At 46.3% G+C, this 27,552-nt stretch overlaps 1 protein-coding gene across 1 annotated transcript; it reads right to left on the bottom strand.

Moving 5' to 3' along the window:
- Positions 1-266: 266 nt before the first annotated feature.
- On the bottom strand, positions 267-27,034 carry SRD5A3 (steroid 5 alpha-reductase 3). The gene is made up of 5 exons (XM_068278575.1): positions 26,817-27,034; positions 15,153-15,304; positions 8,881-9,072; positions 5,851-5,979; positions 267-1,012 (listed from the first exon to the last, which is right to left on the bottom strand). The coding sequence occupies exons 1-5, from the start codon at positions 27,032-27,034 to the stop codon at positions 753-755; spliced, it is 951 nt and encodes a 316-aa protein (XP_068134676.1). The 3' UTR covers positions 267-752.
- Between the last annotated feature and the right edge of the window lie 518 nt (positions 27,035-27,552).

The raw sequence follows: 27,552 nt of genomic DNA, 5'->3' as shown, positions 1-27,552 counted from the left end.
TCCCCGCCGGCTGCCCATAAGAGAAGGAGGAGAGAGACGCGTGGGGAGGGGGGGGGTTGGGAGAAGGAGAGAGAGGCAGACCAAAAGCCGGTGGCTTGAATTGTTACATTGCCGCCGACTTAATTGCATTAAATTAACTAAGTTGTTATACGTTTGGCCGCTGCGCTGCGGCCAGAAGATACCTTAATGTCACAGGAATCAATCCATTTCTCACATTGACCGCAGCGCAGCGGCCACTTCGCACATTGGCCGGCCAGAACCCGAAGTGGCCGGCCAGAACTAGAAGTGGCCAAACTTCGGGTTCTGGCCGTAACATATATAACATTATCTGCATTATTATGTACCCCATGTTTGTTTCTTACGTTGTACAGTGCCACAGATTGTATTGGCACTTTATAAATCAATAATAAATGGTTGTAGCCAACAACCACTGGAATTCACAGATGGATTAAAATCAAATAAATGCTGTAAGAAACACAGACATGTTTCTTCTGACTGACCTTGTGCATTGGCAAAAAAACACTGCAGTCAAGTAACATAGTGCCTGGTGCACTAATTTGTGGCAAAGTTGCCACATACAGACAGGCCACAGGTAACAATTGTGTAACACGCATTACTGCCCTGGCATTAGTCCTGGTAAAACTGCTGTGCGCTATCTGATCATTTCAACTTTACCAAAGTTAGTGCATCAGACCAACAGTAACAAAATACTCCCCTTGTAAAAGCGATGACAAGCCTACTGGAGCGTCCCTTTAAAACAAGTACGGTATTAAGGCTTTTCTGTGAGCAGGATAGTCCTCAAACTTCTCATGATAAAATTCATGACATAAAACTGCAGCCCCAGACTGGTTAAACAGCACAAATAGAACCACCAGCCACCATGTTGTATGAGCGAATCCAAACATCATGGCGACAGAGATGTAAATTAGCAGCTCCGCAAAATAATGTGGACAGGACACCATCTCGAACCAATCTCCTCTGGGCACAGCGTGGGTCAGGCTTACAACTTTTCCTGAAACACAAAACATTTGTGGTCAATACAATGCCCAAAGATCATAAATGCATACATTAAATAAAGGCACGCAGAAAAAAGGGCACGGGGTAAAGCTGAAAGTTTAAAATATCGTCTATAACAATGGGGTTTTTTTTATTGCATCTTCATCTTTATCTGTGCTAGAAATCATATGTTAAAATAACAGTATTTAAAAAGGGCGCGGGTGAAGCCAAACTTGCACGGCGCTCCTGCACATCAGCAGAACATTCTGACCTGGCCACAGGTTGCAAGTTTCCTGAGGGAAGAGTGGAGGCCTGGCTCAGAGCAGAACTACAGTGTGGGACCTAAGATACTTCAAGGGGCTGGAAGAAGTCCCAGGTGAGTTAAAGTGGATCCGAGATAAACTTTTACTCATTGCAAAATTGTGTTCCTTTTTATATAGTTTATAGGGCATTCCTCAAGCCAAATACTTTTTTTTTTTTTTTTTTTAGTTTTAATACTCTAATTCCCTATAAACTAAACAAGCCTCGCCCACAGCTCAAAGTGCCTTGGCACTCCATGTTGCAAGGGCTTATGGGGGCTCAGTCTGGGCAGGAGGAGGTTACTAGCCAGAGATTTCAGGGGAGGAGGGGGGAGGAGGAGAGGGGACTGAGCTGAGGGCTGTAGATACAGATCAGCTTGCCTGTGTGTAATGTGACAAACAGAACATGGACGCTATCATTGTATCACAGGAATAAATAAACATAAAACTGTTGAAGCTGTTTGCAGATAGATTTGCTGTGTAAATTATCTAAACTTTAGAGAAGATATATAGACAAGTTACTTGTCATAGTTAGGTTTTCATCTCGGATCCACTTTAAACGTTTTTATTTTCCCAAATGCATCCTTTAAGAATCAATGTTAACCAAATCCGGACCGACGCAGTACGAATCTACGTCCAGCAGGTGGTGCTACGGCCCTGACTAGACATAGACTCTACGTCGCATTAAATTGCGCGTTACCGCCGATCTGCCCATGCCGCAATTTGCTCACCCTGCTGTCTCTATGATGGCAGAGCTCTGTGAGCAGGTCAGGAGCTGTTTTCATTGGCTCCTGGCCCTGTTATTACTGTAAGTCAATCCCATTGGCTTACATTGATTGACAAAGTCAGGAGCCAATGAAAGCGGCTCCTGACTGGCGCACAGCGCTCTGCCATCATACAGACAGCAGAGAGAGGAGCCTGTGACGGGGACAGAATGGCGTGACTGGCCGCAGCGGCAAAATTTTGCGGCGCTTGGTCAGGGAGTGAAGTTTTACTGTACCAGCAACCTCTCATCAAAGGGGCAAAGGCTGCTGGTATCAAAGAGGTTAAAAATAAACCTAGCTAAAAAAAACAAACAAAACAGTACTATACCCCACACTGCATACTTACCAAAAACTCTGCATTAATGTTGAAATACAGTAATTAAAAACAAATTAGGACAATGCTAGCACATGCTTAAAGGGGAACTGAAGAGAGAGGTATATGGAGGCTGTCATGTTTATTTCCTTTTAATCAATACCAGTTGCCTGGCAGCCCTGCTGGTCTATTTCTCTGCAGTAGTATCTGATTAAAACCAGAAACAAGCATGCAGCTAGTCTTGTCAGATCAGACTTATAAGTCTGAACCACTGAAACACCTGATCTGCTGCATGCTTGTTCAGGGGCTATGGCTAATAGTATTAGAGGCAGAGGATCAGCAGGGCTGCCAGGCAACTGGTATTGTCTAAAAGGAAATAAACATGACAGCCTCCATATACCTCTCTCTTCAGTTCCCCTTTAAAGGGAATCTGAAGTGAAAAACGTATAATATAACGAATTGTATGTGTAGCACAGCTAAGAAATAGAACATTAGTAGCACAGATGAGTCTAATATTGTTTCCAGTAGAGGAAGAGTTGAGAAACCTCAGTTTTTATCTATGCAAAAGAGCTTCTCTGAGCTCTCTGACTAATTTTGTCAGAGAGCAATGCAATTTTCTGAAGCACTTATACATCAAAGAAACAGTGAAAGAACTTCAGATAATATTTTAGTACAGAGAAGTTCAAAGGGTCATTAGCTCAGCTCTGTTTCATAGTTTAAAATACAGAGTGTAGTTTGTAAACTTCAAATATTAGAGAATGATGCAATGTTATATAAAAAAGCTATATATTGAAAATAAAAATATGAGACTCTTTTCTTTGCTACTAATGTTCTATTAAGTATCCATACTACACATACAATTCATTATATCATACTTTTTTTCCCTCAGTGTCACTTTAACTTAATGTAAAAGAAGTGTATTACTGTATAAAGTGTAAAAGGTCATGCAAGGTCAAAATTATTTTTCTGGTTGCTTGAGACTTCTGGTTAACGGAGTTCTGAATAAAGGAGGTTTTACTGTATACTACACTTGTTGTCGCCACGGTTTACCCAGTTTTTCATTGTACAAGCAAAACAACCAGGGAGGCAAATGATTTCTGCAGCAAGATGGCATAGCCCAAACATACAACCAATGCCTTTAACCCTTTAACTACTAAGCACGTACTAGGTACATTTTGTCAGGCAAGGACTCCAACTGCCAACAGCGTACCTAATACATTTTTTTGGCACTTTGTCCCCCATGAAGCAGTGGGAAGGGGGGCCGACATCATACCTCCCCCTCCCTCTCCATGGCCCCCCCCCCCCCCCCTCCTTTGCTTCTCAGCGAAACTGGAGCAGAGGTCGGTGTGTAATAACTCACCCAGTCGCTCGCTCCATGCGGCGTCCCCCGCCGGCCACAGTCTCCTCTCTACTTCCTGTATGACGCGTGATTACTATGCATCAAACAGATCAGGCAGCCAGAGAGGAGCCTGCTGCCGGAGGGGGACACATTGCATGGAGTGAGCAATCGGGTGAGTTAATTACACACCACACCGCATGGGGCCACGGGAATAGGTATAGGTGTCCCAGTATAGGTAGCAGGTGTAGTTGCCCCAGTTTAGGTAGCAGGTATAGGTGCCACTGCTGGTAGGGGGCCAGCATCATCCTCCCTCCCTCTTCATGGGCCCCCCTCCCCGCAGGGCACCTATACCTGCTACCTATACTATAGCAACTACACCTGCTACCTATACTGTGGGCACCTATACCTAACTACCTATACTATAGCAACTACACCTGCTACCTATACTTTGGGCACCTATACCTAACTACCTATACTGGGAAACCTATACCTACTACCTATACTGGGGCACCTAATCCTGGCAACCCATACTGGCTGCACCTATATTTGGCTACCTGTATTGGCGGCACCTATACTAGCTGCACCTATATCTGGCTACCTGCAGTGGCAGCACCTATCTGGCATCGTTGGATGTACTATATATTCCAGCATATAAGACGACCCCCCAACTTTTCCAGTTAAAATATACAGTTTGGGATATACTTGCCATATAAGACTACCCCTCTTCCATTGCACACCAAATAAAAATTATAAAAAACATCATATACTGGTGCTGTACTGTATGTGGTACCCAGTATATAACAGTATATAGGCGATTGACTGGTTGGATTGGTCAACTCTCCCTCCTCCTAAGTGGATTGGATAGCTCTCTCTGTCTATCAAAGCGGTATGGAAGAAAAGATCGTACTGTGCCCATAAAACATGCCTCTTTCATCCTTCTGGCCCACCCCTGTATCCTATTTACCTCCTTCTCTGCCTCTCAGATCTCACACATGCGCGCCTGCGCAGCTTCGCTACAGTCCTCACTAGTGAAATCTGATAGTCGGTAACAGGACAGGGCATATCACCTGGCATCAATGCCACCCGGCGTATAAGACGACCCCTGACTTTTCAGAAGATTTTCAAGGGTTAAAAAGTAGTCTTATACACCAGAATATACAGTAATTCAGCTTTTTTTTTAAAAAAAATAGAAACATATTTTTTATTTTACTTTTTTTTACATATTTCATTAAAAAAAATTGTTATATCTCCAGAAAAAGTACAAAATGTTGTCCTATTACATGTAGGTTTTTTGTAAAAAAAATCTTAAAAAGGAGTCATCAGGCAATATACAGAAAATAAGTGCTACTTACCGGGGGCTTCCTCCAGCCCCAACTCTGACTCCACAGCCTCCAGGTCGGCCTGTACTGCGCCTGCACAAGCGGCACTGTCAATCACTGCCACGTGGGCCGGAGCGGACTGCGCAGAACTAACTGGAGTTCGCCCTGACGTCATCGCCAGGGACCGGGATGGAGCTACGGGGAACGGCTGACTGCAGAGCTGCGGCGAGGGACATGCTGGGAGCGTGGGGCTGGAGGAGGCCCCCGGTAAGTAGCACTTATTTTCTGTATATTGTCTGATGACTCCTTTAAGTAAGCCTAGTGATTGCAAAATGTCTAAAAACTGCTTGGCTGTAGAGGTTTGCGTTTAGGACAAATCGGCAGGCAGGGAAAGGGTTAAGAACCATCTTCAGTGTAAAAAAAGAAGAAAGGAGTCCTGGAAGTAATGGTATGGCCCGTACGGAGCCCTGATCTATACAAAACACACCATCTAGGTCTGTTCCACATTTATTTTTCTATAGATATATTTGCATTTGTGGACCACGGCACTATCTGAATGGAGTCGTCATGTTCTTCCCAAGTTTATGTGAATTTTCTTTGGGCGCGCCAAATTCCTCCCTCATTCCAAAAACCAACTAATAAGTTATTAGTTCACCCCAAAAAAATTGGCTTAAGATTTTTAGATTATGATAGGGATTTTATTGTGAGCTCTTCTGAGGGACAATGAACATGTGCTCTGTAAAGCATGCTGGAAGATGTCAGCACTAAATGAAAACATAGAACAAAATGAATATTTCAACAACTTCTTAAAACGACTCACCAGATTTATTTTTCCTTAGACTGGCGAGGATGACGAGGCATCTATGTTGATGTACTGAAGCCCAACAGAACACCAGCATTCCCATGACGTGATACCAGTGGAGTTGTGACGCAAGGTCCGAAATAGTGACTAGGCAGGAAAAAGAAAACAATTCAGCATCTGCATTTCATTCCTGTGTTCTACAGCTAAGGAGAAATCCAGTGTTATAGCTCAGTTTCCTAGTTTCTGCTCTGGCACAAATTTCAGTGTAAAAAAAACAAATACTAATAAAGTGCTTTACAAATACAATGAATGTTACCAAAACCAGTGTATAACAAAGAAAGCCAAACACGTCCATACAGGGCTGTGGAGTCGGAGTTGGAGTAATTTTGGGTACCTGGAGTTGGAGGTTTCATAAACTGAGGAGTTGGATCATTTTTATACCAACTCCACAGCCCTACGTCCATACATGGGAGGAAGTTTTAGGAATGAGACGATCTGATGGTAAATACACTAACTAGTGAAATATCCAGAAAATAGGATGAATTTTTGTTGGTGAATGTATGGTAATGCACCTTTCACCACAATATATAAACTGAGCCGACATTAGTGTGGCCACATACCATACAATTTTTACATTTCTTTGCAATTGAAGATTTACAATCAATTTTGTGGATTGATTGTAACATTTGAAAAATCTGATGTACCACGTGTTCAATTTTTCCACAATTACGAAATAAAATGATTGAAAACGCTGAAAAAATTGCTTGCGTCTCTAGACTATGAAATTGATGAGAAATTTCCGCCACTCCCGATCAAGAAAATAAATAAATAACTTGGGGTAAAACCCCCAAAAAACAGAAAAACCAATTGGAATTTTTTCCCAAATTAAAAAAAAAAGCTTTTAATTTTTCTATAGAATTTTTTTTTTATCCAACTGCTGTAAAATCGGACCATTTTATTGTATCTTGTGCGACCACCTTAAAGGGAACGAGAGATAAACGTTTTACACAAAATAAACATATCAGTCGATAGCTTGTAAAGAATAAATGCTCTACCTGATAATTTCGCCGCTCTGGTGTGCCTTTTTTAGTGTTTTTTATCCATTATTGCTCCAGGAAAAATCAAATATGGCCACCGGCTCATATCCGTTCTGCTTCCGGGTTATGAGTTGTTCTGGATGTGCTGTCTAGGCTATATGAGACTAGGCTGCTATTTAGGCTATATGAGAAAGGCTGCTGCAGCCTTTCATCTGTGTGTTTTCATTTTGGTATAATGTGCAGCTGCCTGTAGGAAGTCTTCTCATAGGAATGAAACTGCAGTCATCATCAGTATCTATGCAGAGTGCACACAGAGCACATACGGTAGATCACACAGCAGCCACACTTGTCTGTTTCAGAGCTTCTCTCTCAGCAGGAGCAGCCCCTCCCATGTCATCATAGCTCTCAGTATGCAAAGCAGGAAATCTGAGCCAGGATTTGGCAGGCTTGGGCTTGAAAAGACTCCACAGAAGAGTGACTCAGCTATAATGATTCCAGGTCAAACCTAGACTGAGCCAGTCGGGGATTCTTATCACAGCTGATAATAGACTAATTAAGCGGATAAGAATGAAACTAAAAGCAGGGTAGGTGTTTACTGTCATGTTTCCACTGATAAATGTAATAAAATACATGAGAGTGCTTCGTCTCTGGTTCTCTTTAAAGAACAAGCGACACCCATGCTAACCTAGAAATAAAAAACACATACGGTATATAAGTAGATAAATACTACTTCTACTTACATAACAGATGTATTGTGCTATCCACGTAATGATTCCTGTGAATTTTACAAAGGAAAAGCAGAAAATCCTATTCTAGGCAGTGGCCATCTTGCCAAGCTAATGCTGACATCATATCCTCCCCTCCCTGAATCTTGTTTTCCCCCCTCCTTTCTCTTGCTCATTGTGTATTCATTAGCTGCCCCCCTCCCAGAGTCTTTTTTTTATTTACACATCCAATCACTGAGTCACCTCAGCCTTGCTTGTAAACACAAGTGATCAGCTAGGCAGGGAAATAAAAGGAAGAGGAGGTATATGTTATAGATAAAAAGAACTCCCAACATTCAAAAGAACTCACAGCATTCAACTTTTTGGTACTGTTTGGCACTAGGGCCAGTGCTCCTAAAGTATGTGATAACTCCAAACCATGACAGCAAAAAAAGTTTTGAATGCACGATTAGCATCTTTATCACTTAATACACTCAGACCAGTTGCTGTTGAAATGTGATTTTTATGGTGACAATACCGCTAACTGAGAGGGAACCTAAACTGAGGGATATGGATGTTTCCTTTTAAACAATACCAGTTGCCTGGCAGTCCTGCTGATCGTTGGCTGCAGTAGTGGCTGAATCACAGACCTGAAACAAGCATGCAGCTAATCCAGTCTGACTTCAGTTAGAGCATCTGATCTGCATGCTTGTTGAGGGGCTGTGACTGAAAGTATTAGAGACACAGGATCAGCAGGAGAGCCAGGCAACTGGTATTTTTAAAAAAAGGAAAAATCCATATCCTTCTCAGTTTAGGTTCTCTTTAAGGGGGAAAGCTCAATAATACATGCAATGGACCCCAAGCTGCTTTACCAACGTTTTATAAAACCAGACAGCGCAGGAGATGTGGCACAACCTACTATGCCCACTTCCTGCCAATCATCTGCTCATCTCTCCACCCTTTCCATTCTTTATGTGCCGTGCCCTCCATGTACATCGATGGTGCTCAAATTCAGCATGTTGCAGTGATGTGACTTTCAAACCAGAAGGACAATGTATCGAAATCATGTGAACTGCAACGTGACAGGCAAGGCAGTGAACTCCTTCCTATCCGCTTGTTCGGATGCTGAACTATTGGGAAATATTGGGAAGTTCTAATTCGCCGTGCTGAATTGAACAACACCACTACTGGTACATCTGTGGAATACGATCAGGACATCAGAGCAGAAGACCATAAAAATTGCAGAGCAAAGGGGTTAATGCCAAATTCAAACTCCTGATAATCCCCAACCTGACCCTCATATTTACCTGTCTTCACATCTAACTGAGGATGGTCTAGTAGAGTAATTCCAATGAAAATGTAGAAGCCAATGCCAAGACAATACTGAGCCAGATTAATGACCCCACTGGAGAAGACACTGACGTAGCGGCACTCTGCTAATCTTCCCAGGCTGTGAAGCCATATCAGTGACAAAGCAAGGATAGTAGAAAGCTCTTCACCTAGAATTCAATCAAAAAAAAATAAAAAAAAAAACAACCTTGCATTAGAAGGGATCTAAACTCACGAATTGTGATTTAGAGTAGCCAGGAGTAAGTAGACAGATTTTTTTCAGGATCTTGGAAAAAGTCCTAAACTTTAGATCAGAAAGCCGAACTTAAATATGTGTGGTCTTTTTTTTTTTTTTATTAGGCAAGTGCTTCTGTCAAATCCAACAGATTCTGCATCAGCACACTTTATATAAAAAAAAAAAAAAACTAAAAAAACAAACAAACCCTGAAGACAGAGGAATATGGCAGATGCCATATTTATTCCAGTTTAAAATAAATGCCAGTTACTTATCACTTAGCTTCCTCTCCTGCCTTTGATACACTGTGAATCACTGGACCAGAGTGAGCATGAAAACAGGTTACTCACATCTCTAACTTCAAGTTTTAAATGCCACTAAAGCTACCCACACACTAATGAACTGCCACCCGATGTGACAATTTCCCTCCGGAATCTCACCAGAGGGGGTCAATTCCTACCACGCACTGCACATTGAAATGCGAGTGATTAGTGATCGTATCTGCCAGAAATGGAGCTGAAAATTTGATATATGTGTGGCTACCTTACGACACTCCTGAAATGGGCAAATGGAATACTTTCACTCGACAACACGAGAGCCTGGGCACCATCCAAGGCTGGCTTAATTGTGTAAAAACTGCTGGTGTTACAAAGCATTGGTTACAAAGCGTTGGGGTAGCAACGCTTCCACACTGGATCCTGCACCCAGGAGCACATCCTACAAGAGCCATGTTGGTTGGGACAAGGAGGGTGGGTGAAAGCTTCTTTACTGCTTAAAAGACTGTGCTTTATATTATGGGCCCCGAATTCTTTTGGCCCGGGGACCACTATCCAATCCAAACATTTCTCCAGGACTGGGTGGGGGTAGTCAGCGGATTGGAAAGGAAACGGGGCTATGGTGCGGGTGTATGGAAAACCATTGGGCCTCAAAACAACCTCACACAGGCACAGATATTCCCCTAGTATTATGTAGCTCCCCTCACAAATATAGATAGCTAGATGTGCTCCCAGTGATATAGCCCCCCTCTCAGGTTAGATAGGTAGATCTGCCCCCAGTGTAATGTAGCCCCCCTCCCAGGTTAGATAGCTAGATCTGCCCCAGTGTTATGTAGTCCCCCTCCCAGGTTAGATAGCTAGATCTGCCCCCAGTGTTATGTAGTCCCCCGCCCAGGTTATATAGCTAGATCTGCCCCCAGTGTTATGTAGTCCCCCTCCCAGGTTATATAGTTAGATCTGCCCCCAGTGTAATGTAGCCCCCCTCCCAGGTTAGATAGCTAGCTCTGCCCCCAGTGTTATGTAGTCCCCCTCCCAGGTTAGATAGCTAGCTCTGCCCCCAGTGTTATGTAGTCCCCCTCCCAGGTTATATAGTTAGATCTGCCCCCAGTGTTATGTAGTCCCCCTCCCAGGTTAGATAGCTAGATCTGCCCCCAGTGTTATGTAGTCCCCCTCCCAGGTTATATAGTTAGATCTGCCCCCAGTGTTATGTAGTCCCCCTCCCAGGTTATATAGTTAGATCTGCCCCCAGTGTTATGTAGCTCCCCTGCCAGGTTATATAGCTAGATCTGCCCCCAGTGTTATGTAGTCCCCCTCCCAGGTTATATAGTTAGAGCTGCCCCCAGTGTTATGTAGTCCCCCTCCCAGGTTATATAGCTAGATCTGCCCCCAGTGTTATGTAGCTCCCCTGCCAGGTTATATAGCTAGATTTGCCCCCAGTGTTATGTAGTCCCCCTCCCAGGTTATATAGTTAGATCTGCCCCCAGTGTTATGTAGCTCCCCTGCCAGGTTATATAGCTAGATCTGCCCCCAGTGTTATGTAGTCCCCCTCCCAGGTTATATAGTTAGAGCTGCCCCCAGTGTTATGTAGTCCCCCTCCCAGGTTATATAGCTAGATCTGCCCCCAGTGTTATGTAGCTCCCCTGCCAGGTTATATAGCTAGATTTGCCCCCAGTGTTATGTAGTCCCCCTCCCAGGTTATATAGTTAGATCTGCCCCCAGTGTTATGTAGTCCCTCTCCCAGGTTATATAGTTAGATCTGCCCCCAGTGTTATGTAGTCCACCTCCCAGGTTATATAGTTAGATCTGCCCCCAGTGTTATGTAGTCCCCCTCCCAGGTTATATAGTTAGATCTGCCCCCAGTGTTATGTAGTCCCCCTCCCAGGTTATACAGCTAGATTTGCCCCCAGTGTTATGTAGCTCCCCTGCCAGGTTATATAGCTAGATTTGCCCCCAGTGTTATGTAGTCCCCCTCCCAGGTTATATAGTTAGATCTGCCCCCAGTGTTATGTAGTCCCCCTCCCAGGTTATATAGTTAGATCTGCCCCCAGTGTTATGTAGTCCCCCTCCCAGGTTATATAGTTAGATCTGCCCCCAGTGTTATGTAGCTCCCCTGCCAGGTTATATAGCTAGATCTGCCCCCAGTGTTATGTAGTCCCCCTCCCAGGTTATATAGTTAGAGCTGCCCCCAGTGTTATGTAGTCCCCCTCCCAGGTTATATAGCTAGATCTGCCCCCAGTGTTATGTAGCTCCCCTGCCAGGTTATATAGCTAGATTTGCCCCCAGTGTTATGTAGTCCCCCTCCCAGGTTATATAGTTAGATCTGCCCCCAGTGTTATGTAGTCCCCCTCCCAGGTTATATAGTTAGATCTGCCCCCAGTGTTATGTAGCTCCCCTGCCAGGTTATATAGCTAGATCTGCCCCCAGTGTTATGTAGTCCCCCTCCCAGGTTATATAGTTAGAGCTGCCCCCAGTGTTATGTAGTCCCCCTCCCAGGTTATATAGCTAGATCTGCCCCCAGTGTTATGTAGCTCCCCTGCCAGGTTATATAGCTAGATTTGCCCCCAGTGTTATGTAGTCCCCCTCCCAGGTTATATAGTTAGATCTGCCCCCAGTGTTATGTAGTCCCTCTCCCAGGTTATATAGTTAGATCTGCCCCCAGTGTTATGTAGTCCACCTCCCAGGTTATATAGTTAGATCTGCCCCCAGTGTTATGTAGTCCCCCTCCCAGGTTATATAGTTAGATCTGCCCCCAGTGTTATGTAGTCCCCCTCCCAGGTTATACAGCTAGATTTGCCCCCAGTGTTATGTAGCTCCCCTGCCAGGTTATATAGCTAGATTTGCCCCCAGTGTTATGTAGCTCCCCTGCCAGGTTATATAGCTAGATTTGCCCCCAGTGTTATGTAGCTCCCCTGCCAGGTTATATAGCTAGATTTGCCCCCAGTGTTATGTAGCTCCCCTGCCAGGTTATATAGCTAGATTTGCCCCCAGTGTTATGTAGCTCCCCTGCCAGGTTAGAAAGCTAGATTTGCCCCCAGTGTTATGTAGCTCCCCTGCCAGGTTAGAAAGCTAGATTTGCCCCCAGTGTTATGTTGCCCCACTCCCAGGTTAGGTAGCTAGATCTGCCCCAGTGTTATATAGCCCACCCTCCCAAGTTAGGTAGCTAGATGTGCCCCCAGCCAGCCTTACCACCAGTCCATAGGTCTGGCCTTTTTAACAGAGCAGCATAGTGTCAGCAGGTGGCTCTGTCCTCACATTGCAGCGTCAGCTGTGCTGCACCATACTTGTACAGCTCCTGATGTCAGCATCCGGACCCTACAGAGGATGAAAGAGCACAGCTAATGCTGCAATGAGAGAACAGTACCACCTACTCTGACACTATGCTGCATGCTGCTCTGCTGGAAAAATAAATAAATAGAAGAGACAAGACCGACGGACTTGAACAAAACAGGTAGACCGGCAGTGGACCGCAGACTGAGGGTTGGGGTCACCTGTTTTATATCCCTCAGCAAACTGAGCACCGACCACATTAAGGCCCTGTTCATATTATGTGCGTGTGGAAAACGTGCAGAACGCATGTAGTAAACGCACTGGAAAAACGCATGCGTTTGTACGCGTTTTTGTAATGCGTTTGTATGCGTTTTTTCCTTATGCGTTTTTGATCATACCTGGAAGAGTCAGCTACTTCCGACGAGAAACGCACCTCCGAATACGCATACAAAAACGCATGCCATGCGTTTTTAGTGCGCGCCCATTGACTTTCATTATAATGCGTTTCTGTGTGCGACGCACAGAAATGCATCCAACTATGCGTTTCTGCCACGCATACGTTTGCCACGCGTATATGTGAACGAGGGCCATACCTTTGCATTGATTTTTCTGGCCCTCGCAAAACGCACACAAAACGCGTACCTTAAAAACGGACACAAACGCGTGCAGTGTGAACGGGGCCTAACTGTCAGAATACTATCACTTCCGGGTCGCTCTAATGACGGCTGCATACAGCGAGACTCGGCACCCTACATTCTCATAGGGCCCATTTGCAATTTACTTTTTCTCCTAGGGGATAATTTTTCATCTTTTACTTAAAATAACTTGTCAGCAGTTTGCAACTGAAAAAGTACCAAAAAAGTAGGTGGAATACTCAAAATTATTTTGAGTATTTTCTTGCTTGCTGGTGGTTTAAAAAGCATTTTATTGACAATTTTGAAGATATCAGCTAGGAGAAGACTAAGGAGAAAAAGGTAATTGCCAATGGGCTCTAGTGCCTTCAGTGTACTGACCAAGATATGCTGTGACAACAAAATAGTCTTAAGGTGGCCATACATCTGTCGACTTGGCGGCTGATCGACCATCCATTTTGATCATTATTATTGAAATGGATGAAAATCGGTGCCGCCAAGAGCATGCCTGATCGACGAGGTGACCAATTTCGGGGCAAAATTGGTCGCATGTATCGATCGAACAGCTGCACAGTAGTAATGACAAGCGATATCGAGATGAGCGACGAAACCTCCGGCGCAGTCCTGTCCATCACTGGCTCTGCTGCAATCTGCATACATGGTGGTTTCTGGGGTAACATGGATGCTTGTGACATCACAAGATCAATTCCTAATCAATTTCAGCATGAAATCGATCTTGAATAGGCCTGCAGTGTATGGGCAGCCGACAGATCCCTCTAATCAGATTCGATCAGAGAAAGATTGTTGAATCTGCCCATCATCGCTAGATGTATGGCTACCTAAGCTGGTTCAGGGTACAGGTGGTCATTTAGTAAGCAAAGATTAACCAGGCAGAGTAGGCCATGCCCTCTAACTAAATTAGTCAGAGAAAACTGCAAGTGTACTTATATTTTATGGCTCTTAGGACTGCCCGTGGTTCACGCTTTGCTGATCAACAATTAACAAAACACTGCTGCACAAGTAACCCTATGGGATTACTCACACTGCGTTGATTACTCCCAGTTTGCGATATCTGACAATAGCATATGTGCTGCATGCAGCATTTTCCTGGCGATCGCGTCTCGATTCTGGAGTAGAGAGGAGACCCACGCCGCTAACCACGTGAGCCAGTCTAATGTGGGAAGTAGTGTGAGCGACTCTCTACTCATTTCATTGTTTGGTAAGCTACATCATGTGGGCACTTATAGTTTTCTACCTACACGTTTGGTAATACTATTCTCTGCCTCTGCTACTTCACTTGGCACGGTTCTTTTTCTTGCTTCACTTCATCCTCATTGGGTCCCATTTTTGTTCACTCCATTACTCTATGCTTTTCCATCCTTTCTCGAGTTGCCTCACTATATACCTTGGTTACAGGTAGTCAGATTGACCTTTTTGCAGGTCTATGTCATGCACTTTACATGACGTACCCATCATTTGAGGTTTGCTATTTTTAGGAGACTCCACTATTCATATGTATATTGTTAAACTATTTTGACAATTCCTGCTTCCCACTTTACACTTGTTTTTATGTTGGTATAAAGATTGCTTTTTCATTACTAGCATATTTAGAGTAGTGCAGTATCCTTTTGAGGACCTTTCTGTTCTTCTTTCGCTTTGAGTCTCTATTGCGGACAGCTGGCTAAAAGTCAGCCACTGCAGATTTGTCTGTAGAAAAACGCTGCTGTTTTCCATGGACACGAGTGTGACCCCTGTCTAAGCTTTTCATGTAAATAAGTAGTAAAGGAACAGCAGCTCAAAATGTGGTGATAAGATCCTCACTGGAGGATTAGTATTTTTACCTGATGTTTTTTGGTGTGGTTCCTTGTTAAACAAATAAAGCAGTGACTCCAGCCACACTGGCATGTGTGCCCCAGACAGCAGCGTCCGACAAACTAACCACAGCAGAGCTCCATTCCAGATTACGGATAAATAATAAAAATGAGAGAACCACCTGTGGAGAAAAGCAACAAGTATTACATAAAATGCACTGCACAGAGATGATCAATAGATTGTGAATCATGGCGCTTATAAACATGCACATCTGCTGGTTCTTGTTGGATTATTAGGTTTGGTGACTCCGTTCTGCTGGACTTAAACGGCAGCTGTGTTCAGTTTCTGCAGAAATAACTTGTAATCAGTGCAACTAATTTTGCTAATGAGGTGTGTCAACCCAGACAAAATTATCAATTACCAGTTCAAAAGAAGTACTCCTAATAGTCATGAGAATTTAGTTAGACTATATGGAATAGGGAGGATGAAAAATGTGTGGTGCACAACAAAGCCAGAGGTGTAAGAAGCAGAGCAATGCCCCCTCAGCCAAGGTGATCCATCCCTCCGAATCTCTTGGTAACAGGTCGGGAAGGCTCAGGTCCACTGTACATATGCTAGACAGTGTTCTCCCAAGGCGCTTTTAGCCAGGTGCTGCACCCGGCTTGTTTTCGTGAGCACCCCACGGTTATCAGCTCACCTCCTCCTATGCTGTAAGCAGAGTTGTGCACAGAAGCCCCAGCCCTGCATTCTCTCATCCTGCCCCACCCGGCTACTTTTTCATGCCACCCAGCTGGATAAATCTTCTGGGGAGAACATAGCTAGATTCTTGGCAGTTGCCGCCCTGATCGTCCAAGAACCACCTAGTATGTGTACACGGCTTATCCATTTCAGTTTCCCAGGCAAAATACCTCAATAATAATGTAAAAACATTCTAAACGTTTATTATCATAAATCATTTAATCAATTAAAAACATAGATTAAATCAAATAAAATTATCCTTTATGAGTGCTTTTGGCTTTTCAAAACTTCATGTATCAATAGGGTTGATGCACTAACTGCCAGTAATATTACTAATGCCAGTAGTGTGCTACAAGTTACACCATTAGCACAATACATAATTAACGCAAATGTTGCTACAGTAAGGCACCGGGGCTGTGGAGTCGAAAAACAAATCATCCGACTCCCAACTCCTCAGTTTATGAAACCTCCGACTCCAGGTACCCAAAATTGCCCCGACTCCTTAGTCTAATGCAGTGTTCCCCAACCCTGTCCTCAAGGCCCACCAACAGTGCATGTTTTGTGGAAATCCACAGAGGTAGTTAACCTCTTGCCGACCGCGTCACGCCGGTAGGCGTGGCCGCAGTGGCAGCCCCAGGACCGCCGCGGCAGCCCCAGGACCGCCTAACGCCAATTGGTGTAAAGTCCTGGGGCTCTGTTTTGCAGATCGCGCAGGCTGCGCGCGCATCTCCTGCTTGGGGGGGCGGAGCTCCGCCCCGCCTTCAGTCTCCGAGCGGCTATTGCACTCTGTGCGGCGCTGCGATCAGCAGCAGCGCTGCACTGGGGACAGTCGTGTGACACGGCTGTCCCCCTGGGGGACAAGAGAGCGATCGGCTCTCATAGGCAGAAGCCTATGACAGCCGATCGCCGTAATTGGCCGGCTGTGGGGAGGGAGGGAGCGAGGGAGGGAAGGGATTTAAAGGAAGAGGGTTTTGTTTTTTTTAAAAAAGCGGCAACACAAATATTTATTAAAAAAATAAATAAACATGGGGGGAGCGATCAGACTCCACCAACAGAGAGCTCTGTTGGTGGGGAGAAAAGGGGGGGGGGGGGAAATCACTTGTGTGCTATGTTGTGCGGCCCTGCAGCTTGGCCTTAAAGCTGCAGTGGCTTTTTAAACTTTAAATTGCCTGGTCACTAGGGGGGTTTAGCCCTGCAGTCCTCAAGAGGTTAATCAGCTCTGCTGAGACACTAATTACCTCACCTGTGCATGTTTGTGGTTTCCTGCAAAACATGCTCTGTTGGTGGGCCTTGAGGACAAGGTTGGGGAACTCTGGTCTAATGCATACCAGGGCTGTGGAATTGGGTACAAAAATCATTCGACCCCTCAGTTATGACACCAATGACACCACTCCGACTCCAGGTACCCAAAAATTGCTCCAACTCCACAACCCTGTTACGCACGTTATACTACTTGTGTATCACACGCTATGCTCGTAACACTCACAATAATCATATAGTGATTAATCATAATACTGTAACAACAAGATTAGCAGCAGTTAGTACATGAACCTCTATGACAGAAAGTGCAGGATACCATTATCAGCTTTAATTATGTCTACAGCCGATAAAGGCAGTCAGCCAATTAAAGTGCTCACACACAGATTTTCCCGTTTGACCAAAAATCTATTGCAAGTATCGATCAGAAAGGGATGCTCAACAAAAGCCCCTGTACCTCCTGGGGCGGGGGATGGCGGGTAGGAGAAGGTAGTTGGTGTCCTGCTCCTCCTCCAGTCTCTGCTATGTCCTTAACAGAGACAGGGCCTGGACTTCTCCATTCCTCCCTCCACAAGACCCCCCTCTCTTGCTCACCCATCAGCCGCATTTTCTCAGACAGCTGCAATGAGGGGAGATGAATTCACACACATCACAGTGCTGATCTATGGGTCTGATAAGCAGCTGCTGGGGGAGCAAGGGGGGGGTCTGATGGAGGGAGAAGTCTAGTTTAGGGGACCCAGCAGGAAACCTCATAGGGAACAGTTCTCCAATCACAACGCAGTCATTGACTTAACAGTGTGGGTGTAGTTTACTACAACCTATCTGAAACCTAGCAGTTCGAGAGGGTGCTGTCCACCCAATCATGTTACCGGAATTTCTATATGAGGTTTCCTGCTGGGTCCCCTAAATAATGCCGGAAAAAGGCCAAGGCTTCATATTAGTAAATAAATATTTAAGTTAATGGGGATTATTGCCATATTATGAACTTTTTTTTTAAGGGGTGTAGTGAAAATCACCAATTATGTTTGTTTTGAGTGGTAAACTGACTAATTATGTGTGTTGTTGTGGGAGAACCGCTTGCTAATTATGCACATTTTTTTGTGGGGGAAAAGTTAAAGTTGTGTCCATGCATACCCCTGACCCGGTCCCCCCTTCCCTTAAAGAGACACTGAAGCCTCCAAAAAACAATCTTTTTATTTAATAAATGTGTATAACACAATAGCCCTAACTAAACCGCCGCATTCCTGCCGCTATAAACTATCTAAATCCCCCCTAACTCCCCCCTCCCTCTCCCCTGCAAAATCCACGACTTTCTTGGTCGTGGATTTTGCTGCCCTAAGCGCTTCCATGTGAGGCAGAGCTATGAGCTCCAGCCCTGCCTCACACGCGTCTGTCAGCGGCGGATCTCCGTCTCTCCCCCGCCCCTCTCAGTGAAGGAAGACAGAGGTGCGGGGGGAGGCGGCTGTCCGGGCTGACAGACACGTGTGAGGCGGGGCTGCAGCTCATAGCTCTGCCTCACACGGAAGCGCTGCCCGGATTGCCTCCCCAGGGAGTTTGGGGGGGATTTAGTTAGATTAGAGCGGAGGGAATGCGGCAGTTTAGTTAGGGCAAAGATGTTAAACATATTAGTTAAATAAAAAGACTTTTTTTTGAGACTTTAGAGTCTCTTTAAACTTTTAACATTGCTTTATTACTGGTACTGCGACTAGCACACAGCACCATCCTCCCCCGTCCTGAGCCCCCTGTAAACCCAGTTCTGCTCAGTCATAGGCCTCAATTCACTAAGCTTTATCAAACACTTAACGTTTGGTAAAATCTAATTTTGAATTCACTAAGGCGTTATATATTTATCAAATGTTTTATCGATAAACCGTTCAATAAATCTATAACACCTTAGTGAATTCAAAATCAGATTTTACCCATGAGGTAAATTATCAAACGTTTGATAAAGTGTTTGATAAAGCTTAGTGAATTTTGGCCATAGTCTTTGACTGAGGCAGAACGTTGAATACGAGCAAGGAGGAAGTGACAGTTCTTCCTCCCCACTGTGCGCCCATAACTCCACCCCCTCCACCTGCTGCTTTAGATCCGTATCTCATTCATTGCACACAGCACGCAGGGTAGCTGCGCTGTGTGCGGGCTTGTGATAATTGAGGTCGTACTATATTACTAATCAACAGTTGTAAACATGCACAGATGCAGGGACTACGCTAGCACCCCACAACCACTGCCTACTGCGCTTGCAGGCTTTGAGCAGTGGGCACTTTGCGTCAGTTATGGGCTTGGGCAGCGAAGGCTCTGTGGTGCGATTCTTTTAAAGGAGTACTGTAACCCCCAGGGGAGGACTGGGACCATATGGCCTGGGGGGGGGGACACAAACTAGAGGCCCATTATCATGGCAGCCCCAGCCCAAATGACGTCACACACGCACCCCACGTCGTATATGCCAGTAGTCACGTGGAGCGCCGATGCGGGAATAAAGCAAGGACACTCGAGGGACAGTGTGATGGGTAAAGTACAGGCACCGGGGGGCACATAATACATTTTAAGGGACACCGGCTGGGGGTTTCCGTCGTATCTATCATTCGTGGTTATCGCACCTGTCAAACACATTGGCCCAAGATTTCCAAACATCTCAGATCAATACATTCAACCAATTTCCACCCAAAATTTTTATGTGATTCAATAATATCAAATGGTTGGTAGGGCTGTGGAGTCGAGTCGAGCAATTTTGGGTGCCTGTAGTCGGAAAAAATGCACCGACTCCGACTCCTAATGAATTTGTAACTGTAATTAAAATAGAAAATATGATAAAATGTTCTATTTCTCATATAATAGTCATTAAAAATAATGTATATATACAGTATATATACAGTAATAGCTGTGCTCAGTCGACAAAAATGAAATAAACCAATCAAAATTAGTTACTTGTGCTGCTTCAATAAAGCAGTCCCCGTATTTTTAAAGTCAGATATACATATCTGATTGTGACTGTACAGTATATATGATATGTACACAGGAATCTCTTATATATACACTAAATATCGTCTATGCTGTAAGAATAAAGCCTGATGTGTCGCCGTGTCACTAATAGAGATGGTCAATGAGATGGAAATAATTCTGCATTAATGCTGGTTTATGCAAATGTATGCACTCTCTTTGCTGATGAAATCAAATAATTTGATATGTTAAAATTTGGTTTGGTGACTACAAATTAAAGGGTACCTGAGACGGATGAAAAGAAGAGCTTTATACATACCTGGGGCTTCCTCCAGCCCCCTTCAGGCTAATCAGTCCACCTCCACCACCTGGATCTTCTGCTATGAGTCCTGGTAATTCAGCCAGTCAGAGCAGTCTGGCTACGTGCCGCTTCCACAGCCAGGAGCATTCTGCACCTGCGCAATAGTGCTGTGCAGGCGTAGTAAGCTCCCGGCGGCGGAGTGTGTGCATGTGCACTACACCATACTGGCTCAAGTACCTGGACTCATAGCAGAAGATCCAGGTGGCGAAGGAGGACAGCGAGGGACTGATTAGCCTGAAGGGGGCTGGAGGAAGCCCCAGGTATGTATACAACTTTAATTTAATCTGTCTCAGGTTTACTTTGGTACACAGTAGTACTATACTCTACATATGCACTCCCCACAGAGCTGCAGGGAATCCACTGAGAATGTTGTGCACATTGAACACAGAGGAGTTGTCTATCACCCATACACCTGGTTCAGATTGTGCATGAAGAATGTGTAATAGAGGAAGAATCTCCTCATTCCCCTGCAGAGTACCTGCACATCACTCTTACATGTACCCACACTTACATTGCCTAGGGCCTGATAGATGTTCTTTGTTACGGTTTGTACCTTTTACAAGTACTCTTACCAAGGACTAGTTTTTGTCTAAATGGAATAAATACAGTAGTCTCCATATCCTTCTCACTTCAGTTGTCTTGTAAAATTCCTAAGCGTTGGCAGTTAAGAGACGAATTTCACGTTACATACTGTTAATCAACAAAATTGTAATATGCAAATTAGAGGAGTCGGAGTTGAGGAGTCGGTGGAATCCTAAACTGAGGATTCGGAGGATTTTTGGACCGACTCCACAGCCCTGATGGTTGGTCAATCGGCTGTCAAGTGAACAGATGTATGACCACTTTAACTCCCCAAGGCTCATTCCTCCCCCCCCCCCCACTTTATGTCCTCCCCTTCGCCACCATCTCAAATAACCCCTCAAATATGCCCCTCTTCCATCTCGAATATCCCCTCCCCCTTTACCAGACCGCCATCTCCCTCGGTCAGATAACACATCTTTACTGACTTCCCTCCTGGCACTATGATCCCTGCCTCGCTAATGCTAATTTCTGAGTTTTCTGTACCCGCCTATCATTGTTTTCACTCCCCACCCCACAACATTCTCAGTGGATTCCCTGCAGCTCTGTGGAGAGTGCATATGCAGAGTATACAGTGTTCTCCCCAGGCTCTTTTAGCCGGGTGCTCCACCCGGCTAGATTTTGTGACCACCCGGCTGTCATCGGTTCAGCTCCTCACATCCTCCTATGCTGTAAGCAGAGTTGCCCTGCATTTTCAACTCGCCCCACCCGGCTCCTTTTTCATGCCACCTGGCTACTTTTTCATGCCACCCGGCTGGAAACAAATTCTGGGGAGAACACTGGTATAGTACTACTGTGCAACAAAGTAAACCTGAGACAGATGAAATTAAAGTTTTATACATACCTGAGGGTTCCTCCAGCCCCCTTCAGGCTAATCAGTCCCTCGCTGTCCTCCCCCGCCACCTGGATCTTCTGCTATGAGTCCAGGTACTTGAGCCAGTCTGGCGTAGTGCGCATGCACACACTCCGCCGCCAGGAGCATACTACACCTGCGCAGCACTATTGCGCAGGTGCAGAACGCTCCTGGCTGTGGAAGCGGCATGCGGCCGGACTGCGCTGACTGGCTGAATTACCAGGACTCATAGCAGAAGATCCAGGTGGTGGAGGTGGACAGCGAGGGACTGATTAGCCTGAAGGGGGCTGGAAGAAGCCCCAGGTATGTATAAAGCTTTTCTTTTCATCCTTCTCAGGTACCATTTAATTTGTAGTCACCAAACCAAATTTTAACAACATATCAAATTATTTGATTTCATGAGCAAAGTGTTATTTGATTTCTTGAGTACATTTGCATAAATCAGAATCAACGCAGAATTATTTCCATCTCATTGACCATCTCTATTAGTGACACGGCTACACATCAGGCTTTATACTTACAGCATAGATGTTATTTCGTGTATATGTTACGGCCAGAACCCGAAGTCTGGCCACTTCGGGTTCTGGCCGGTCACAGCGCAAAGTGGCCGGCTGATCCGGCCAATATACAAAACGGCCGTAAATTTCGGACTTTGGCCGGCCAGAACGCGTTGTGACTTACTGTGGCCGGCCAAGTCACGAAGTTTCCCGCACCGCTCCCCCGCCAGCTGCTCTCCTCTCCCCTCCGCCAGCCAGGAAGCCCCGCTCACCGTTCCTCCCCCGCTGCAGTTATAGGCCTCAGATCAGGGCGACCGGAACAGGGAAGCAGAGAGAGGCAGAGCAGCTCACACGCGACCTGCAGGACGCATACACTTCAATGCAGAAGTGACATCATTGAACACTTCCGCATTGAAGTGTACGGGTCCGGGCGGGTCGCGCGTGAGCTGCTCTGCTTCTCTCCGCCTCTCTGGTCGCCCTGATCGGAGGTCTGAATAGCGCCTCCAGAAAAGCTCCCCCAGCCCAGCAAAGCACCCCCAGCCTAAAAGGCACCCAGCAAAGCCCACCCCCATCCATGCAAAGCCGCCCCCCCACCCACCATGCAAAGCACCCAGAAAAGACCCCCCAGCCATGCAAAGCCACCTCCCACCATGCATATCACCCAGCAAAGACCCCCCAGCCATGCAAAGCCGCCCCCCACCATGCATATCACCCAGCAAAGACCCCCCAGCCATGCAAAGCCGCCCCCCACCATGCATATCACCCAGCAAAGACCCCCCAGCCATGCAAAGCGGCCCCCCACCATGCATATCACCCAGCAAAGACCCCCCAGCCATGCAAAGCGGCCCCCCACCCACCATGCAAAGTGCACAGCAAAGCACCCCCAGCCTAAAAGGCACCCAGCAAAGCCCACCCCCAGCCATGCAAAGCACCCAGAAAAGACCCCCCAGCCATGCAAAGCCGCCCCCCACCATGCATATCACCCAGCAAAGACCCCCCAGCCATGCAAAGCGGCCCCCCACCATGCATATCACCCAGCAAAGACCCCCCAGCCATGCAAAGCAGCCCCCCACCCACCATGCAAAGTGCACAGCAAAGCACCCCCAGCCTAAAAGGCACCCAGCAAAGTCCACCCCCAGCCATGCAAAGCCGCCCCCCCACCCACCATGCAAAGCACTCAGAAAAGACCCCCCAGCCACGCAAAGCCGCCCCCCACCATGCATATCACCCAGCAAAGACACTCCAGCCATGCAAACCCCCCCCCCTCCCCAGACCATGCAAAGTGCACAGAAAAGCACCCCCAGCCATGCAACGCACCCTGCAAAGACCCCCCCCCAGCCATGCAAAGCCGCCCCCCCCCCCAACACCACGCAAAGTGCACAGCAAAGACCCTCCAGCCATGCAAAGTCCCCCCCCCCCCCCCCCCCCCGACCATGCAAACTGCACACCAAAGCACCCACAGCCGTGCACAGCCTCCCTCATCTGTAACTAATCACCACTGTAATTTGATCTCTCCCTGTGTCACCTGACTGCCACAGCAGAGCAGCTAATTTAAAAGCACAGGATGTTAACAATATGTCTGCTCCCAAGAAAGCAGGATGTAGACACACTGCAGATTTATTGCAGGATTTGCATCAGCTGTAACTAAGAAATACTTTTCTTTAAAAAGATTATTATGCTGTTGTGTGTATTTTAGAGCAGAGAGGAAGTTCCCAGTGCCATTCATGGTGCTGGACAGGACCAGGGATGTTCTGGGATTTGTGCGTTTTGGGCTTTGGCCGACTGACCTTGGCCGTTTCTAGAACTGGCCGGCCAATGTCAGAAATTTCCAGCATTTTGGACTTTGGCCGACGTCAAATCGGCCAGTTCTAGAAACGGCCGGCCAATTCTAGAATTGGCCGATTTCTGGTTTTGGCTGTAACATATATATAAGAGATTCCTGTGTACACATCATATATACAGTCACAATCAGATGTGTAGATCTGACTGTAAAAATACGGGGACTGGTTTATTGAAGCAGCACAAGTAACTCATTTTGATTGGTTTATTTCTTTTTTGTGGACTAAGCACAGCTATTACTGTATGTATAAATTATTTATGACGACTATTATCTGAGAAATAGAACATTTTATCATATTTTCTATTTTAATTACAGTTTAAATTCATTAGGAGTCGGTGCATTTTTTCCCGACTCCAGGCACCCAAAACTGCCCCGACTCCGACTCCACAGCCCTGACTTCAGGGCTCCGGCGATCGCCGTACCCCAAATTACACCTCCCTCCGAGTTGCAACGACTTGGAGGGGGAATAGTATTTAACGCCGCCAGGAAGTTAAGCGGCAGCAGGGAGAGCCTTCATTCAGCACTCCCGGCGCCCAACTCACCCGCAGCATACAAGTACTAAGGGCTACGACACACTATGGCCCCATTCACACTAGAGCGTTTTGCCGCCGATTTCGGCAAAACGCTCAAGCGCTTTTTAAAGCACTAGTGCAATGAAACCCTATGGGCCCGTTCTTATTTAGGCGACTTGCGTTAATCGCCGACAATTAACACAAATCGCCAAACACAAACGTGTAGCCTGCACCATTTTAAGAAGATTTCCCGGCGATCGCGCTTCAGTGCTATAGAAGTGCTGAACGCTGCAGTGTCCAGTGATTTTTCCACATGAAATTGCGCTTTTAAGTGTGAATGGGGCCTATAAGTGCTTTTCTGAGCACTTTTTAGCCATCAGAGCTTTCTGAGAGCTTTTTACAAAACCCTCCCATTGACTTACATTAAAATCACGGTAAAATTGTGATTACGGTAAAATTGTGATTGCGGTAAAATCGCTCAGAAAAGTGCTTATAGTAATGTCTAAAACCTTATGCAGAGAAGGGGAGAAACGGTGAGGAGAGTAAAGCTGAAATAGAGGGAAGAAGATATTTGCCTCACCGGGATTGCACTTTTATTTAGCTTTCCTGTAGGACAAGAAGACACAGACACCCAGCACTAGGGAAGAGGGAAACAAAGGTGAATGAGGGAGGGCTGGTGCACACCAAGAGTGCGTCTGAGCGTTTTTCAAAACGACAGCAATTTGAAAAGCGCTTGGCTAATGTACCATATGAGAGTGTTCTCACAGCAGTGTTATGATTTTTTCAAAATCACAAACACACTGCATGTAGCGTTTTTTGGAGCGAATCATTCAAAAACAGCTTCACAAAATCGCACTCGCAAATTGCTAGCGATTGCTGTTGCAATTTTGGCGTGCACTAGCCCAGAGAGAGGAGAAATGGAGAGAAATTGAGAATAGCCTGAGATGGAGCAGAGCTTTATTGCAGTCTCACATCACACAGAGGCTACTTGCCTATGATAGGACTCCTGTCCAGTCTCTCACACAAGTCAGAAAGCAGCCCTCCTGGAGTCTAGGGACTGTCAAAAACTTTTCAACTTGTTTAACACCTTATCCACACATGCAGTCATTATAACAATGGGCAGAGACCAGGCAGATGTTTGCCCATGGACCCTCCAGGCAAACTCTGCATCATGCTGTGTATATTTACCAGCTTGCCTGACCTCTACTTGCACTTTTATCAGCTAGCCCCTGTGTTTCACTTTGCCTTACAACAACAGACCTGAATACCGGTGTCCTGTCGTTTTACAATTCCCATCAAGTTGTTCTACCATCATAACTGCGCACGCGCACAGCCTTTTTGCACATGCGCAAAACAACTCTGACCAAATTACTCAATATCCATCCGCGGCTTATCGATCTGTGCCTTCGGGGGCTCAAAGTGTAGCAGAGCCAGAGGAGACAAGCTGCGTGGTGAACCAAGAGGCCCGGGAGAAGAGGAGAGAGCAGCGGCTGACAGCGGGCGGGGACTTGCCGCTGTTACAGCCGCCGGAGGGAGCGCTGATCTGTGTGCCGCTAGTCTGACTAGCGGCGCACAGAGCATAGCTCCCTCCGCCGGCTGGAAGAACAGCGGTGAGTCCTCTCCCGCTGTCAGCCGCTGCACCGCCACTTAAAATACCGGAGGGGCGAGCCAGGAAGGGGGGCCCCAAGGTGAGGGAAGCGCTGTGCTCCCCAGCCCCCCCTCCTTCCCTGCGCTGTGCACACCACCCCTTCACTGCGCTCCTCTCTCAATCAATCCTACATGGTAGTACAATTCTATGAAGTATATTAGTTTGACATACTGACATATAAAATTACTCTACCAAAGTAGTCCAGGTATAATACCTCGACAAAGTATATCACCTAGCCACCACACCGGTACACAAGACCAGACCTTAATCACTGAATGTAAGGCTGCCTGGGGGGAAATCACCCCCCTGGCCAGTCCCAACTGCACAGGCATCTATTGCAGAGTGGACACTGGTCCAGAAAAAGCCCCAACGTGCAAGACATAAAACCAGCTGTCTGATCTCCTCTACACACAGCAGACATTACCAGCCCCTGTACCGGAAGTCAGCTTAACAGTGGAGGGAACTCACCTCTTTGGCAGGTCGAAATGATGAAGCCAGGCTGGTCTCTGCTGGCCAAGCTTGGTCTTTCCGTAGCGGAGGAGGTCCTGGAAAACACTCCATAGCGGAGAGCGGCAGCCGTAGCCTCCAAGCAGCAAGTGTAGCAGGAGAGCTGCAAGGAAGGCAACATCCAGCAGCAGCCACACTGCAGCCGTCACACTGAGCTCTGTCCCTGGGAGGAGCAACATGGCTGCCGAAGGAAGAATCACACATAGCTGTGCAGGCTGAGCTCTGTCCCTGGGAGGAGCAACATGGCTGCCGAAGGAAGAATGACACATAGCTGCAGGCTGAGCTCTGTTCCTGGGAGGAGCAACATGGCTGCCGAAGGAAGAAACACACATAGCTGTGCAGGCTGAGCTCTGTTCCTGGGAGGAGCAACATGGCTGCCGAAGGAAGAATCACACATAGCTGTGCAGGCTGAGCTCTGTTCCTGGGAGGAGCAACATGGCTGCCGAAGGAAGAATCACACATAGCTGTGCAGGCTGAGCTCTGTTCCTGGGAGGAGCAACATGGCTGCCGAAGGAAGAATCACACATAGCTGTGCACTTGTGCAGGCTGAGCTCTGTCCCTGGGAGGAGCAACATGGCTGCCAAAGGAAGAATCACACACTGCAGTCACACTGAGCTCTGTCCCTGGGAGGAGCAACATGGCTGCCCAAGGAAAACTCTCACACATAGCTGTGCAGGCACAGACTGGCCAGGGGGGA

Source organism: Hyperolius riggenbachi, chromosome 1 (genome assembly GCF_040937935.1).
Source record: "Hyperolius riggenbachi isolate aHypRig1 chromosome 1, aHypRig1.pri, whole genome shotgun sequence".
Classification (NCBI taxonomy): Eukaryota; Metazoa; Chordata; class Amphibia; order Anura; family Hyperoliidae; genus Hyperolius; species Hyperolius riggenbachi.
The sequence above is the reverse complement of the archived record's forward strand: the minus strand, read 5'-3'. Positions and strand labels throughout refer to the sequence as shown.

What these genes read in the sequence shown, in the direction of transcription:
- SRD5A3 (XM_068278575.1), bottom strand. Translation starts at nt 27,034, where the DNA reads ATGTTGCTCCTCCCAGGGACAGAGCTCAGTGTGACGGCTGCAGTGTGG. An exon ending in CATTTCGACCTGCCAAAGAG is followed by an intron (nt 15,305 to 26,816) that starts GTGAGTTCCCTC and finishes TTTTCTCCACAG; the next exon opens with GTGGTTCTCTCATTTTTATT. An exon ending in TCTAAGGAAAAATAAATCTG is followed by an intron (nt 1,013 to 5,850) that starts GTGAGTCGTTTT and finishes TTTGTGTTTCAG; the next exon opens with GAAAAGTTGTAAGCCTGACC.